We start from the raw sequence: 16,324 nt of genomic DNA, 5'->3' as shown, positions 1-16,324 counted from the left end.
ATGATAATAACAATTCCATGTCTGTATTACTCTTTCCTGCAAAACACTGTCAGGCTTAGGGAGAAAATGTTGTATTTACTGAAGTTTGGAGTAGAACCTACATTGACATGAGTGGATGTTACTATTTCATCTCTTTTTATGTTGAAACTGAAGGTAGCTTCAGCACCTTTCTTTCAGGAACAAAAAAAATGTTTATTTAGTAACTTGTGATTCTTTTCCTTGGAACTTCTCATTTTACCTTTTTAAGAAATTGTGTGTTGTTTTGTTGTGTAAGGTTTGTTCAGTTGCAAGATGCGCTGGTATGGAAAATGTCACTTAATATATTCATTCTGGAATTTAAATATTTCTGGAAAAGTTCATTTGTGCAGGAAGAAGAAAATGTGTCATACCAGTTTGATTTATACAGTCAGTACATGTTCTTTATGCCCTTTCTCTTGTCTCACTGATTTTATTTTCTTGCTGTTTCTGCTGTATGTTTCACTGTACCTTTCCAGTTTTTCTCCAGTTTCAGTATTAGTCATAGCCTATCTGTAATTAATATGCACGGGTTCCACAACCCACATCATGAGAAGCGTTAGAGGCATTATATATCCACCCTACTTGAATGCAAATCCTATAACTTGTTGGCAAAACAATGCAGGAAATCACGGACAGCAGTACTGTAGGTTCATATCCTGTTGAGGGACCCTGGTACCATGTACATACTGTTTTCTTGCTGTAATCAAATGCCTTTAGTATTGCCTGTTTTTCAGAATCCATGCTTATCACTCTATTTCTGTTTTTAATACTTCACATCTTTCTGGTTTACTCCTATGAGATTATTGTGGGACAGGATGTCAGCTAGGCAATGAGTAAATGAGCAAAGACTGATCTGAAAGTAGGGCCAGTATTATCAGTGAAATATAGAGCTCAGTGAGGGAGATACAGCTAAATATAATTTAATGTTACTACACATCTGCTTTTTTCTGGCTCCAGTCTGAAACAAGCACTGAGAATTAGGGGATATTGCGTAGCTAGAACATGTGTTAATATGCTGGAAAATGTGCTGGGTTTCACTGCTAGATCACAAATGGTGGTGTCAAATATTATCTCCTAGTTACCTTAAAGGATGTAAAATAATTAGAGTGTTCTAGTAACGTTACCTCTTTTACTGTTTGCTCCCTTTCTCTTTATTTACGAGCTTGTTTTTATTATCTGTTTATTTACTATGCTAGAGGTCATACCCACTGCTAATCTCTTTTATATAATTACTTTTTTCAGTTATTAGAATTCATCCAATAGTCAGACATATCCTCACAACCTGAAAATAAACATTTTTTTTATGGTAAAAGAAAGCTCAATAGTTTGATTGCTTTTAAAAGTTATTGTAGAAATTACTGTGATTAAGACTTTTAATGGTGTTTTATCATTTAATGTTTGACATATGTAGAAAATAAAAATAATTATAATGTTCTTCCATAATTTTCACTATTGATGCCTATGAAATTATTTGTACAGCTGGTTTTAGTTTTAGTGCTGAGTTTACACCAGTTATTTCATTAATGTTACCTGTCATCCACTCTTCTGCCAGTGCAGCATATTAGGTAACATGAGTGTTAGTTTTATTTAGAAACAGCAAAATTACTGTCTTCATTACATTTAAATAATTTGGTTTGTACCATATTCCAGGCAGATGCATAATAATGATCTTGATTTTTGATTGTGTACAATAGCTCTAGACATAGGCTCAAGATAGAGGTCTGTGATTAAAACACATCAATCAGTTGTAAACTGAGTTATCATCAGTAATACTGATGACTGAAGAGAACACACTGGTGCTGGATTAGCCCGCTTGCACTTACAGTAACGACTTTAATGAAAATGCTGGTTTAGTAGTAGTAGGTAATTTTCTTTGTTATTCCCACTCCCTATCCCTTCCCATTCCCTTTAATTGGAACTCTGCTTTTATGTAATCTTAGCTGACACTATTTCTGACACTATCTTCTGCTACCATCGGCTTATTTTCTAGATGGGAAGTGATGGAGTTTTGCGCCTCAGTAGTTCTGCTCTAAATAATGAATTCTTCGCATATGCAGCACAAGGGTGGAAACAGCGATTGGCAGAAGGTAACTCTCTACTTGTTCTCAGATCTACCAAAGGTTAATTGTTTTTATGAAGAATGTCTCTGTTTCTACATTTGAAAAATACTTTTAGAATAAAAAGTATAATATACCAGTAATTCAGCAACAGAAAAATTGCTGATTCCATTTTGAATTTAGTGTACATTTTTACAGCTAGCTGTGGCAGCTTATTTTGACAGTTTAAAAAAAACCCCAAGCATTCTCATCACTGCCAGCCTTGGAAACATAAATGCATGCAACTAAATCCTACCAATATACTTTTGAAATACTGATGTTATATGGTAAACTAAATATTTCTATGTCACACTCGCTTTTGGTTTTCATTATTTTCATTTGGAATTGTTGACTGACTGTAACAAATCACTGTATGTCATCTCTGTAATTTATAACTACCCTTAATAAATTAATCCATGACAACTTTTATTCAATATGTTAGTATTTGTTTTTTAGGAGAATTTACACCAGAAATGCAGTTGCGCATCAGACAAGAGATTGAGAAGGAAAAGAAAACAGAACCTTGGAAAGAAAAATTCTTTGAAAGGTTTTATGGTGAAAAGTAAGTATTGAAGCAAATAAAAGCATTTTTATTATTTTCTTTTAGGAGGAAATGAAAATATAATTCTCTGCTTCACATGGCACAGTCATATGCTGTAAAACTTAATAAAGCAGTTATCAAAGGCAGTTATTCCCCAGTATAAGAAGTTGGGGATAGAATTATAGTGGTGTGTCTGTACTTGCATTACAGTTGCATTTTTAAAGGTTCATAACTCATCCGTAAAAATTCATTCCAAGGAGAGCTTAAGACACAAGGCCCAAGCATGCAAGTATTTTCTAATTATCTTTTAAAAAATAGCATTGGGGTAATTCTTCCCTCCTGCAAAATATAAATACAGCTCCTATAGACTAGAAGACCAGCAGAGATATTTCTGTAGTGTGTTTTTATTTATTTTATTTTTTCTAAGCTAGTTGCAGAGTTTCTAAAATCAAATAATTTTTATTGTTTGATTGATATGGCCCTTTGCTGGAGTAGAATATGACATAAAAGAAATACTGGCTAGAGACAAATGAAAGTGACAATGACTAGTCTAATTTTAGAAGTGAGATGCAAAGAATAAATAAGCTTAACTGACTAAAATGAATTAGATAGTATCATTCCAGGTGCACAATTGTGCAAGTCAGCACAATTTTATTGATGATACAGATGTGGCGTTCTGTAGCAGCTGAAGATTCAGTTCTTGTAACCAGGGATTTTTTTTTTTAATAAAAATTTAAGGAAATTCACATCTTCTTAAAATTCAGAAATCTTCCTTTCAAAAATTGCTTTAAAAAGTTAAACCATCAATACTTAGAATTACATCTCTGTTTTAAAAAATATTAAGTATTAAAAATATTAATTATTATAAACATTCTTTAAAAATTACTGATTTTTTTTTAAATTGTTTTCAGGTATGTTTTAATGGAATTTATGCATAATACTTAGCAGCCAAAACTGTTCCATGGGAACTATCGTCACATGAGATGTCTTTGTTTTGTTATTACATGGGTTTTTTACTTAGAAAGTTCAGGGCACAGGGAACCCTTCATATAAGTGATTAACTTAAAGATTAAGGCCTTAACTAAAGTATTTCTGCAGTAACAGTGCTACTTCTCACAATTCACTGCCTTGGACCACTGGGAAATGTAGTGAAAACAAGGCAGCAAATGGACAGATCCGTTTTAATACTTTATTTTGCACGTCCTGACTACGTGCTTTCTCCCATTGTGAATACTATTTCTACACCACTGTATCTTTAGATATAATGGAAATTTTGGGTCTTAATATGGCAGACTTTCTTATTGTCAGGTTCTTCATTTCTTCTTCATAGCTTTAAGACCTCAATGTAGTCCAGGCGTTGATCCCTTTAGTATCAAAAAATATTAATTAGGTTTTTAGATAAGGAGTACAATGGCTTTTCATTATGCATGTCAAGAGCAGAGTTGGTTACCAACCTTTCATGAAGGAAGGGGGTGTGTAAGGTATTGGCATAGGGCCTTCCACAAGAAGTAGAAGTTTAGTACCAGCAAAACATGAGCAGCTCGCTCTAGCTGAAGCCTATTTCTCAGTCACAAATGACTGTCACATGCACGGAGAACACTACTCATAATTTTACAGAGCCAGCAGTCCTGCCGTGCTAGCTGAATGCTGGACACTGTAATGGTTGGCAGATAATTATTCAGTCTGCAGTGATACATGTCATTTGGGTTGATAGGTTCCTGACATCAACATTGTTATGCAAAATGTCATATTGCACATAATTTCCATTTTGACTACAGTATTAAATCTGGTCCCCCCTGCCCTTTCACCAGCTTGTGTTGTTTCACTTGCATTCTTCTTCCTGGCTATTATGTAGGTAGATTCTACCTCTTTGCTGCTTGGCCAGATTTAAGTACTTTTTCTCATTATTTACTGACTTGAATGGTAGTTTTTGCTGTAGTTTCCACCTTTTCTAAGTTCTCTCACCTTTTTTCACTTTGGTTTTTAAACTTGCTTTGAATATGATTGGGCTTTGTCTCTTTTCAGCTATGTTGATTCAACTGAAGTAGCAGATTTTGAAAGCTTCCTGAGCTACTTCTCATGTGCACTGTCTGCAAAACAGATCTCTCTTGCAGTCTAACTTGCTTACTTTACAGTCAGTGTGGTATTTTTGTTCTGACTTCAGCTAATTTGATCTTTTAATATTCCATAAGTAAATTCAAGTTTCACCTTATACGTAGAGAAGGACCATTAATAGATGCAGAATCTTTGTAAACATTTTTTCACACTCCCCAGTTCACGGCATTCAAACGCCTTAGAGTGCTTCTTGCATGTTGGTTCTGCACATTATGTTTCTTGTGTTTGCTCTTATCTGTACACAGGCTGTTTATCATGGGACTGTCAGTTGTAGTTTACTTTCATCCATTTATGATCTCTCCTCTTCCTCATACTTGTTCGTTTTTCCTTTCTCTGACTTTTTTAAAAAGCAAAAACTTCATTCTGTAGTCATTTGTCTAGGATCAGCTGATGCGTGTTGCCAGAAATCCACATTCTTCTGACTTGCTGCCCCAGGATTACAAGGGTTATACTCTATTGTTCGATATATTATTTCTTTTTCCACTTTGGAGAGAGTTACTTGTCAGGATAGAACTGCAAGCTCACTAAATCAGAGCTTTAGTTTTGGGTAGACCTCCCCTACATTTTATTGCTGATTTAATCCTTCATTATTTTTTTTATTTATTTTCCCCAGTACTATTTATCACAGCAGTAGAATATCAGCATCCTTATATCTTTGAGAAACTGTTTTTTTTTATTTGACTACTGCCCTTTACCAGTTGAGTCCTGTCCTTAGCACTTTTACAGATGGCTGTTTACTGCTGTCCTTATATTTCTGTGCTGTTTTGCAAACTTTGGGTGTCTTTTTCTCTAAGGAAGAAGATGGATCAGCTGTTTATCTTGCACTCTGAGATTGCCTTAAACATGCTGATCTTGAGCCTTCTCCTTTGAAAGCCTTTTTCTTCACTGCAGCATCTTCTTCAAGATAGTGGTATTTCCAGTACTGCATAAAAACTATTAAAATTCAGTACGTGTTCTGCTGGTCTTAATTCTGCATTATCTTGATTTTCTTACGCTTCCTCCTCTTCAATATGTTACTAGAAAATGTGTATTTGTGTAGTGTCCATGTGACAGTTGCAATCACCTTTATTCCATCCTTCATTCCTTTGCTGATTGTCATTCCTTAAAGATAACTATCAGGCAATATCTTTTCGTGATGTAAGTCAGCTAAAGAAAACAGACCGCTGATTCAGTTTTCAGTAATGCAGTAGATTTGTTTCCTCTCTTTTTTGCATTTACAGCTATCCCTGTAATGCATCTGTTCAGTATTTGTAAAATGCGCAACCACAAATTCTGAGGTTTTACATTTATTCTGTACTTTCATATACATGGGTCTATGTGATCTCTGTATCCTCTGCTGCAAATTGACAAGTTATCTTGCTTTGATAATTTCTGAATCTTTTATGCTCACTTATTTCCATATTATTCTTTGTTTTCTTATTAAAATGAGAACAGAGATCAAACTTCTATTAATTAGATTATAAGATTCTTAAGACCTTTTAAGGTTTCCAACCAAGCTTTTGTGTATTTTCTACTATTATGGAATTACAGAGGCACAAAGTGTGCTTGAAAAACCTTATGAAAGAGGCTGAACACTTGTGCTTTCATTGTCCTTAGAAGAAAATGAAGATGTCAGAGTGCATACTTTCTTTTTAAGTAACCTCTTTTTTTTGGCCATTGGGTTTTGGTTCAGTTCGGTTTGTTGTGGGTTTTTTTTTAATTCTGTTGAAGTAATAAAACTTTTTTTTAAACTAATATTTTCAGGACCAAAGGTAAGAAAATCTTCAGAGAAGTGTACGTAGGAATGGCTCCTTTGCACTTCATCCCTAAGAATGAATGCATAGATTATAAATATGCGTCTTTTTATCTCCTTAAGAATGTTAAACTTCTTTTTAATTATAGTGAAATTGAATGAATACTATATACATGGATCTGTCTATTTAGAAATAGTTTTTATATTAACTGGAGTATTTAGTTTGCTGAAAGAATAGAGCAAAAACACACAAGCTGTCAACAGAGATCTTCATAATTGACTCGAGTTGTAAAATGAGGCTGAAGTGGAGTTATTTTGGTTTTCATCATAAATTTGAAATGACTGTCAAATTACAAAACAAACGCATACTTTGCCTTATTAGTTTCAGGTGCAGCTTTTACTTCAAAGTGCAGCATTTAAGCCATATTGCTGGCTGTGTTGACCCTAAGAGCAGGAGGAAAAAAGGGATTTCCTTTGTAACTGTTACTGATAGAAGACAATATATTTGTGCATTTCCTCTTCAATGCATGCTGTATTAGTATGGCAGTGTTGTGCTGGCATTTAAAAAAAAAAGAAAAAAACCCCACACTTAAAGGGTATGACTAGTGGTGAATCTGTGTAGCTTGCCTTTTTATTTCATTGAAGTTCCAAGTAATTAAATAATGAATAATAGATTACTTAGTTTTAAAATATTTTAAGTTTTTTTAACACTGATAAGAAAATCTGGGTAGTTAGGTTTCCAAAATTTATAAAGCCATATATAAATTAGTAGGCCACCACTTAACCAAACCAGTAATTTAAACTGGAAAATATGTCCTTATGGTAAGTGAAAGAGGTAGATGAGAAAGACGATCCTATTCCTTTATCATGTCTGTGATGAAAAGACCTTATTAATTTGTATGTTTTTGTATAGATTGGGACTGTCAAGAGGGGAATCAATGAAACTCACTACAGTGCAGAACAATGATGAAGATGAAAGCAATTCTTTGTGTGGATCTTCTGGCACACCTGGTCCTTCTAAGCAAGCAACCTTTGAGGACCAAGAAGAGAGAGGCACTAAAATTCCTCCTTTACCAGAGAGAGATTATTGCCCATCCCTTTGTAGCATGGAACAGGCTCCTGTCAAGGATCTAACAGCAGACTCAGAGGATATACTGATACCTGAAGAATCAATCATTCAGGAGGAGATTGCTGAAGAGGTTGAGACAAGTATTTGTGAATGCCAAGAGGAGAACCATAAAACAGAACATGAGTTTTCCGAGGAGTCAGTAAGTCCAGCTGGCACAAATGAAGAAACAGAGGCAGTACAGCTTGCAGACAGCACTGAGTCCTGTGTCGTGATGAATGATGTAACTGATACTGTATCTCACATTGAAATTAAGGTGGAGTTGAAGTCAGAATGCCCTCAGGAGGAGATGTCAGTTGTGATAGATCAGCTGGAGGATTGCGTATCACCAGCCCGATCAGCTTCATCCACAAACTCTGTCAGTGATACAGTAGAGAAAGATTCTGAGTCTGCAAAAGAGCTAATTGCACCAGAAACGCAAAATGCTGCTCTGGAAGGCTCCTTGTTCACTGGTGGAGGCATTGCAGTGGATATGGAGCTTCAGAGTGACCCTGAGGAACAGTTGTCTGAGAATGCTTGTATTTCTGAAACTTCTTTTTCCTCTGGAAGTCCAGAAGGACCATGTGTTTGTATTGCCTCTCCTGGAGGAGACACTCAGTCAACTTCAGAGGAACCCTGTACTCCAGCATCTCTTGAAACAGCTTGCTCATCTGAAGTGTCCAGTACTGAAAACATTGAAGGTGATATTCAGCAAAAGGCCAGTGATGAAAACTTGCACACACCTTTAATGTCGGAAGTCTCTCCAATGTCCACCTCACCTGTAACCTCAGAAGCATCTCTGATGTCAAATTTACCTTTAACATCAGAGGCATCACCAGCTTCTAATTTACCTTTAACATCAGAAACATCTCCAATGTCTGATTTGCCTTTAACATCAGAAACATCTTCAGTATCTTCTGTTCTTATAACTTCTGAAACATCCGTGGCAAATAGTTTGCCTCTTCCATCAGAGACATCTCCGGTTTCTAATTCCCCAAGCAATGAAAGACTTATTCTGCAGCAAAGGAAATCACCATGTTTGTTGGAAGACTCCCTTCCCACTTTGAAAGAAGAAAGCTCTGCCATTCCTAAGGTGGTTCAGGAAGAGAATCTTCTTGTTCAGCCAAAGCAACTTCAGAGTGCCCCTGAAAATATGAAAGTTGGCCCACTAACAATTATACCTGATACTTCAGTATTGGAAGAGCCCCAGAGCAAAAACCTCAGTCATCAGCCATGTAAGTCACATTCTGAAATTGAGAAATCCTACATTGCATCCATTCCAGAACACTCTCCTCCAGAGGTGATAAAAATTAAAAATCACAGCGTTCAGCAAAGATGTGACAAGAAAGGTACACTCTTGCCATCAGACGTAGCTGTCTTATCAGAAGGATCGGTTGGCAAAAATAGCGAATTGCTTCCATCAAAGCCACATGATAAACTATATACCTCATCTCTAGAGAAAGCTACATTCTCTGAAGTATGCAGAAGTAAATCTCACAAGCTAACAGGCAGCACTCAAAGCCGTCTAGAGAGTTCACATTCTTCCAAGTCACTAGAATCCACAAAATCACCTGAAGTGAGGAATGAAAGTAGAGACCCAGAGATCCCAAAGAGGAAAACAGCAGAACAGCACAGTTTTGGAATCTGCAAAGAGAAGAGAGCTAGAATAGATGATGATCAGCCTAACCGTAGTGCTTCATCAATGAGTCCATCTGATAAAGATCAGCCACACAGAGAAGAACCCCGAGTTCCACCCCTTAAGGTAAAGTAATGAATGAACAGGCTGACGTGGAAACTAAAATTTTTTTATCTCCCTCCTACTGACTGCATGCAGACACAGTGCATGGTATATTTTTAGTGAAGGTGTGAAGGGTGTTAGTACTGATGGTTTCGCTTTACTATTACATTCCTACAGTGCCCAATTACTTCTGATATAAATATGCCTACAGTTGTTCAGTCGGGGTCTTTGCTGCAAAATTGCTTTTGTGTGAGGGAAAGTTTTCCAAGATCTATGGCTTAATATAATTCAAGAGCTTCCCCATCATTTACACAGTGCTACTTGTATTTCTAATTGCCCAACTGTATTATCCACTTGTTCTCCTGCAGATGACTCCTCCAGCAAGCATGAATAATAAATGTTACCATAACCAATACTAAAACAACCAGTATCTTAATCCAGCAAGAGAACCTAGAGTCAGAATAGTTGGAGATCCCTTGCAAGCCCAGGGCTTGGGGTAGGATGAAGTATAAGATTTCCCTGTAGAATTAATTAGAAACAGAGACCTGGCTATCAGGGGGAAGGGTCTAACTGACATATGTGTAGATATCTTTGTTAATGGCAAAGCAAAAGGTAAAAAAAGACACACCAACTAAGCAAACACTTTTGTATCATTCTGCTACGTAAGAAAGCAAATTCCAGTTCAAAGCTTTTTTTATGTTTTGACAGAGGATCTATAGATTTAGTTATATATAGGCTCAGCATTTTGACCCTTTTAATTTTGTACATGATGACATCAGCCAAGTTTCAGATCCAATTTGCTGAACTTAAGCCATTGACTTTGCAATACTAGTTCCTGATTATTCAGAAATGCCCTTTTCTGCATGTATTTTTAACTGCTGCAATCACTGATCATTGTTAATATGGCCAGGAGGGCAAATAGGCTAACTGTTTTAATCACTAGTGTGGCAGCATATTTCAACTAATTTATTTTTATGAGCAGTGATGCAATTGGAAGTTAGCCTATTCTGAGTTTAGTGATATTCTTTCATATTTGGAAGGTCTTTATCTAGCCTAATAAATTTTAATCACTCTCTAAGCACAAAGGAAAATAGATCACTAGGGAATAAAAAAAGGTCATGACTATAATAATAAAAATAATCAAGCACTTAGAGATTTAGCAGTTCTGGTGATGCAAGGTGGAAACTGAAAAAAGTTGCTACTAAAACAGGAAAATGTTTTGAAGTAATTGTGAGTTTGTTATATTCTTTAACATATGTCCATGTAAATGTTAAAGCCTCACAATATTAGCCAAAAAATTAACTGCTAGGAAAAGTGAAGTATTCCAGCCCTCCAGACCAGCATAATATGGTTATATAAATGGTTATATATTACAATATCATCTTAATATTGATTTCCACTGATCTCTTATGGAAAATCAGATACTGTCAGTCTTGCACAGTTTTAAGAGTTGATTCTCCCTGAAGCCTCCAGACAGCGTATGAAAACACTGAAAAATTGGCAAGCATTTCAAAAAGTAATTTTGGACAATCAATTCTAGTATGGTTTTTTGTGTAACAAATATTGGGCTCTTGGGTCATCTCACCAACAAACCTCTATCCTTTGTAATTAAAAGAGGAAAAAGAAGCCCAGTTCCCCTAAATTGTTCTGCTATATGTCTCTCACTTCCCATCATACCTTACAACTACTTCTGCTACAAATACTACCTAGTTTTCTTCTCAGTTCCATTCAGAAGAGAAGTCACAGCATTAGCCACCAAGTCCTATTACTGTGGACAGCCGGTAAACATATGTCCCAATTTTTTTTTGCCAACCTTTGGGTATTCTGAGAGAGTGTATGAATTATGAAGTGGTCCCAGGACTCTTAATCTTTAATTCTGAAAACAGATGTGCCTAGTTGGAAACATACTAATAATCCCAGTGATTTTACAGGTTATTATTTTACTTCAAGTTTTAGGTATTTAAAACTCTAATATTTGCATTTTTAGTATTTGTAGGTTTGAGGATTTCATTTTTGAAATGCAGTAGTGAAGGAGGTATCCCAGGGATGTACTAAAGCAAGTCTCTTAAAATTGTGAGTGAGGAAGAGAAAGGAATATCCTTTGGTGATTCACTTCTTTTATACTACTGCTCTAAACTGCTCTGTGGTGTAACATGAAAAAGAGGCTTAGTGGAGACACTGCTACCTCCTATCTAACAGCAAGACTTGTTGTCTGGTATATAAGCGAAAGACAGGCTGTTCCTAATGTCTTAGTCATTGGAGACCAAGAATCAAAAGCACTACGTGATCACTATTTTTTCACACATTTGCAGCAAATGCTTAGTCATAGGCTCTTTTCCACTATCATTGCACTAGGCTGTGGATCTTCTCTGTTAGACACGCTGCATATAAAACAGGTCTGACAAATTCTATCAGATAAGCATCATATTGTCATACTGTTCAATCTTTCTTCCTGTCAGAAGGATCAATGTGAGTAGGCTAATACCGGTGTCAGGTTGGAGATAATAAAGTACTGAAGTGTAAATATCATTCATTTTTAGCGTTGTTCTGTCCAGCTGCACTGAACAGTAATTCCCTTCATTACCTTTCTCTCAGCCTTTAAGAGACAGCTGGTGATTTTAGCAAGTCGATGATCTCATTAAAATTGTTGGGTTTTTTCTTCCTTTAGATTCAGCTTTCAAAAATTGGACCACCTTTTATCATCAAGAGCCAACCTGTTTCTAAACCAGAACCTCGAGTTTCCCCAAGTACATCGGTCAGCAGTGGGAGAAACACTGGGGCTAGAACTCTGGCAGATATCAAAGCAAGAGCTCAGCAAGCAAGAGCCCAAAGAGAAGCTGCAGCTGCAGCAGCCGTGGCAGCAGCTGCGAGCATAGTCTCTGGAGCAATGGGGACCCCATGCGAAGGTGGGAAGACAAGAACACTGGCACACATCAAGGAGCAAACAAAGGCCAAGCTATTTGCAAAGCATCAAGCCAGAGCTCATTTACTCCAGTCTAATAAAGAATCAAAGTCACAGTTCAGCTCAAAGGAAAGTACCTCTTCTCTGGAGATACCAGCTTCTACTGACACAAAGATTGAAGGTTCTACTGGTGTCATTATAGTTAATCCTAACTGCAGGTCCCCTAGCAACAAGTCTGCTCATCACCGTGAGACTACCACTTTATTGCAGCAGTCACTTAACGCAGCTACATTACCAGAAACTGCTACTGAGATATCTGTGCACAGTTCTGATGAAAATATACCTATGCCACAATTGTGTGAGAAAATTATTTCATCTACCTCTACTGAAAGTAACAGTGTGCCAGTGCTTTATAATAAAAGTTCAGTCTCTGTGTCTGTTTGCAGCACTGCTATGTCTGGAGCAATTAAAGAACTTTCTTTTGCAAGTTCTGTTGATAAATCCTCTGTTTTAATGTCTGTTGACAGTGCAAACACGGCAGTTTCAGCTTGTAATATAAATATGCTGAAAACCATCCAAGGGGCTGATACTCCATGCATAACCGTTGGACCAAAATGTATTGATAACAGTAATGTACCAGTCTCCATAGACAATACGGTCTTATCAAATGCCATCGATGACAAAAGGTTGCCGATACCAAGTAGCAATGCGAATAACGCAGTCTCCGGTCATTATGCCACTGTGCCAGCTTCATCTATTGCAAATAACTTGCCAAATCATCTCTCTGGTAGTTCCGTACTGATTCCCCCTGTGGGGACTACCAACAGATTTTCTTCTGATAAGATAGCCATAACTGGGTGTAACGAGCAAAGCACTGTCTCCATTCACACTACCGTTAGGTCAGCTTTAAGTTGCAGCGAGGCCCTTGCAGTAGCAGATTCTGTTGCAAGGCCACCCATTTCAATGTTTACTGGTAACATGGTGACAATAAGCTCTTACGATAATGCTACTAAATTAAATGCTGATCTCTTAGAAAAAAGCTCTGGAGCACGAAACCGAGTGGATATCTCTGGTAAATCTCAGCCTGTGAGCTTTACACAAACTGCCATGAATAGGTCTATACCTTGCAAAGTCATTGTTGACCACACTACAAATCTGAATTCCAGTCTGTCACTTTCTTCTTCTATTGAAAATGCAGAGAACAGCATTGACCTGCAGAGCAGACCTGTAAGGACAGAAGCTGCCTTACAAAGTATAGCCTGTCCTCAGGTGTCTGTCATAAGCAGGCCTGAAGTGGTCTCTAACGAAAGCCTTGAGCACAGTTCCAGCTTTATCACCATTACAGCAAAGCAAGACAGCAAGAACATGCAGGCAGGTTGTTCAAGCCTTCGAGAAGTGCCTCTTGCTCCTCAAGATAAATTAATTGAGGTGGTTACTCCCAGCCAAGGTTTTGCTGAGCAATTAAGAGGTCCTTCAGCATTCAAAAGTGAAGCAGATGCTGCCTGTGCCAATCAGTATAACACTAACAATAGAATTTGTTGGCATGATGAAGAGGCAATGAGTACAGACCAGCCAGTGGTCAGCCATCTTAACTCTGGTAAGCATAAGGAATACGCAGAGCAAAACTGCTTAAAAAATGTCAAAACCGAGCCTTCCAGTTACACGCAAATGTCAGAAATGCAATCCAGGAGTCTTTTGACAAGCATTGCTGTTCCCGTTAAATCAGAAACTAATGAGTCTGACAAGTGCTTCAGGATGGACACCGAGGATTTTACAGGACCTGAAATGCCTGCCCAGACCGCAGAAATAGCCACGAGTGCGCAGCCGCCACAGACCTCCAAGACATCCATTGCGGACTCCATGGAAGACTCCCTGTCCCTGACAACAGAAACCCTAAAGAGAGTTACCAGTGCTGGGGGCTCTAGCTGTCGCTTGTCGTCAGTGGAGGCCAACAATCCTTTAGTGACACAGTTACTGCAAGGCAATCTGCCTTTAGAAAAAGTGCTGCCGCAGCCCAGATCAGGAGCCAAACTAGAAATTAACAGGCTTCCTTTGCCTTTGCAAACTACCTCAGTCTGTAAAACAGCAGTGTCCGAGAGAAATATTGTTGAACATCCTTCCAACTCTCCTAATCCAGATGGTAAAGGATTTACAGCAGGCAGCATAGCCCCGCTACAAATCAGAAAGCGTGAAAACCATCCGAAAAAGAGGATGGCCAGGACTGTAGGGGAACATGCTCAAATTAAATGTGAGCCTGGGAAGGTGTCAATGGACACAGATGTTAAAGTAGCTCCTTGCGTAATTAGTTCCAACATGAATCAGCTAGGGCATGGTCAGCCATTTAAGCAGGAGTGGCTGAACAAACATGCCATTCAGAGCCGAATCGCTCACAGCCCAGAGATCAAACAGCAGAAGAGGCCGTTGCCTTCATGCAGTTTCCAGCAGAGCTTATTTCACATTGATAAAAATGGCAGCTTTCATGCAGAAGCTAGTACCTCACATAGACAGCATTTTTACCAAATGTCCATGGCTGCAAGAGGCCCCATTCCTACGGCAGCTTTGTTGCAAACTACTTCAAAAGGCCCACCTGGCTGCAACGCTTTTGCTTTTAGTAGACACCTGGAACAGAAGGGCTTGGGAGATGTGAATATTTCTACAGCAGCTCACCAGCTGAGGCTAGGAAGTGTGTTTTCCCCTAATATTCAAATTAAGGAAGGTGATGACATTGCCAGTGCCTCTCAAACTCTGCAGAGTAAAACATTAGTGCATCCCCCTCCTCCCCCTCCGCCCCTGCCACCTCCTCCCCCTCCTCACCCAAATGCAGAAGTCCCCTCTGATCAAAAACAACCGACAGTTACTATGGAAACCACTAAAAGACTTAGTTGGCCTCAGCCAGCAAGCATCTGTAGCAATATAAAATCTGAACCTATTTCTTTTGAGGAAGGTTTAGGCAGCAGCTGCGAACTGGGCATGAAACAAGCTTCCTATGATCAGAACGAAGTTAAAGAACAGTTAAAAGCATTTGCATTAAAAAATGCAGATTTCTCTTCCTATTTACTTTCTGAGCCACAGAAGCCTTTTACCCAACTTGCTGCTCAGAAAATACAGACGCAGCACCCACAGCAGCAGCAGCAGCAGCAGCAGCAGCTCTGTGGAAGTTATCCGACAATACACTTCGGTAGCACAAGCTTCAAAAGGGCAGCATCTGCAATTGAGAAATCGATTGGGATTTTAGGAAGTGGCTCAAACACTGCCACAGGCCTGTCTAACCAGAACGCGCAGATCCCGGTTCAGAAATTTGCTGACAGTAGCAATGCCGATGAACTGGAACTGAAATGCTCTTGCAGGCTGAAAGCCATGATCGTGTGCAAAGGCTGTGGAGCCTTCTGTCATGATGACTGCATAGGGCCTTCCAAACTGTGTGTAGCTTGTCTGGTTGTACGGTAGGAACAGAATCAAAGATGCAGTATCCCTTATCAGCATGGGAGAACAGGGCAGAGGAACGGAGAAATTGGAACAGTTTAGGTCACTAATGGTTTGCAATTAGTCGATTGATTTTTTAAATTTTTTTTTTTTTCTTCCACGTGGTGCTTTCAGAATTTAGTTATTCTTGCCTGAGTGCCATTTTCTGGGAAGAAGAGGAAACCTGTAAAAGTAGTTTAAAAAAAAAAAAATATATCCTTGTTACTGAAGCTTCTATGAGCTCTCTTGCTGTGCTAAAAAAAAAAAAAAAAAGCATTAATGCATGTCATTCGTAGCTTCTATTTATTTGCACAAAGTGCAGCTTTTTTTTTTCTCCACTTTTTGATAGTTGATACAAGCTGCAGGTTAAAGATCAGTGGAAGAGTAACTCTGCAAGAAGTGGAGTAACTATGCGGAATGAGTAACACACTGAACGGTGTCTGTTTTGAGTGGGATATTAGCAAGGTGTGGGGTATTGGCCATCATAGCTTCTAAGTCAGTTTGCAGTTTTTCTGCTGATAGGATTTTTTCTTCAATTGACTTTCACTATCTAGGGCTAAAATATAGTCACTTCACCTAGCAAAAAACCAAGAGGAATTTAGATTGTTAGAGGAG

At 38.1% G+C, this 16,324-nt stretch overlaps 1 protein-coding gene across 1 annotated transcript in view; it reads left to right on the top strand.

Moving 5' to 3' along the window:
• Positions 1 to 15,832, top strand: part of ASXL3 (ASXL transcriptional regulator 3) — a 132,861-nt gene extending 117,029 nt beyond the window's left edge. The window contains exons 9-12 of the mRNA XM_074899018.1: positions 2,009 to 2,105; positions 2,571 to 2,676; positions 7,416 to 9,369; positions 12,014 to 15,832. Of these exons, the coding sequence (XP_074755119.1) occupies positions 2,009 to 2,105; positions 2,571 to 2,676; positions 7,416 to 9,369; positions 12,014 to 15,694 (5,838 nt within the window). The 3' untranslated portion in view covers positions 15,695 to 15,832. The remainder of the gene's footprint in view (positions 1 to 2,008; positions 2,106 to 2,570; positions 2,677 to 7,415; positions 9,370 to 12,013) is intronic.
• The last annotated feature ends 492 nt before the right edge of the window (positions 15,833 to 16,324 follow it).

The sequence above is a fragment of the Athene noctua genome, chromosome 2 (genome assembly GCF_965140245.1).
Source record: "Athene noctua chromosome 2, bAthNoc1.hap1.1, whole genome shotgun sequence".
Classification (NCBI taxonomy): Eukaryota; Metazoa; Chordata; class Aves; order Strigiformes; family Strigidae; genus Athene; species Athene noctua.
Note: the sequence above shows the minus strand (reverse complement) of the source record. Positions and strands in the feature narration are given on the sequence as shown.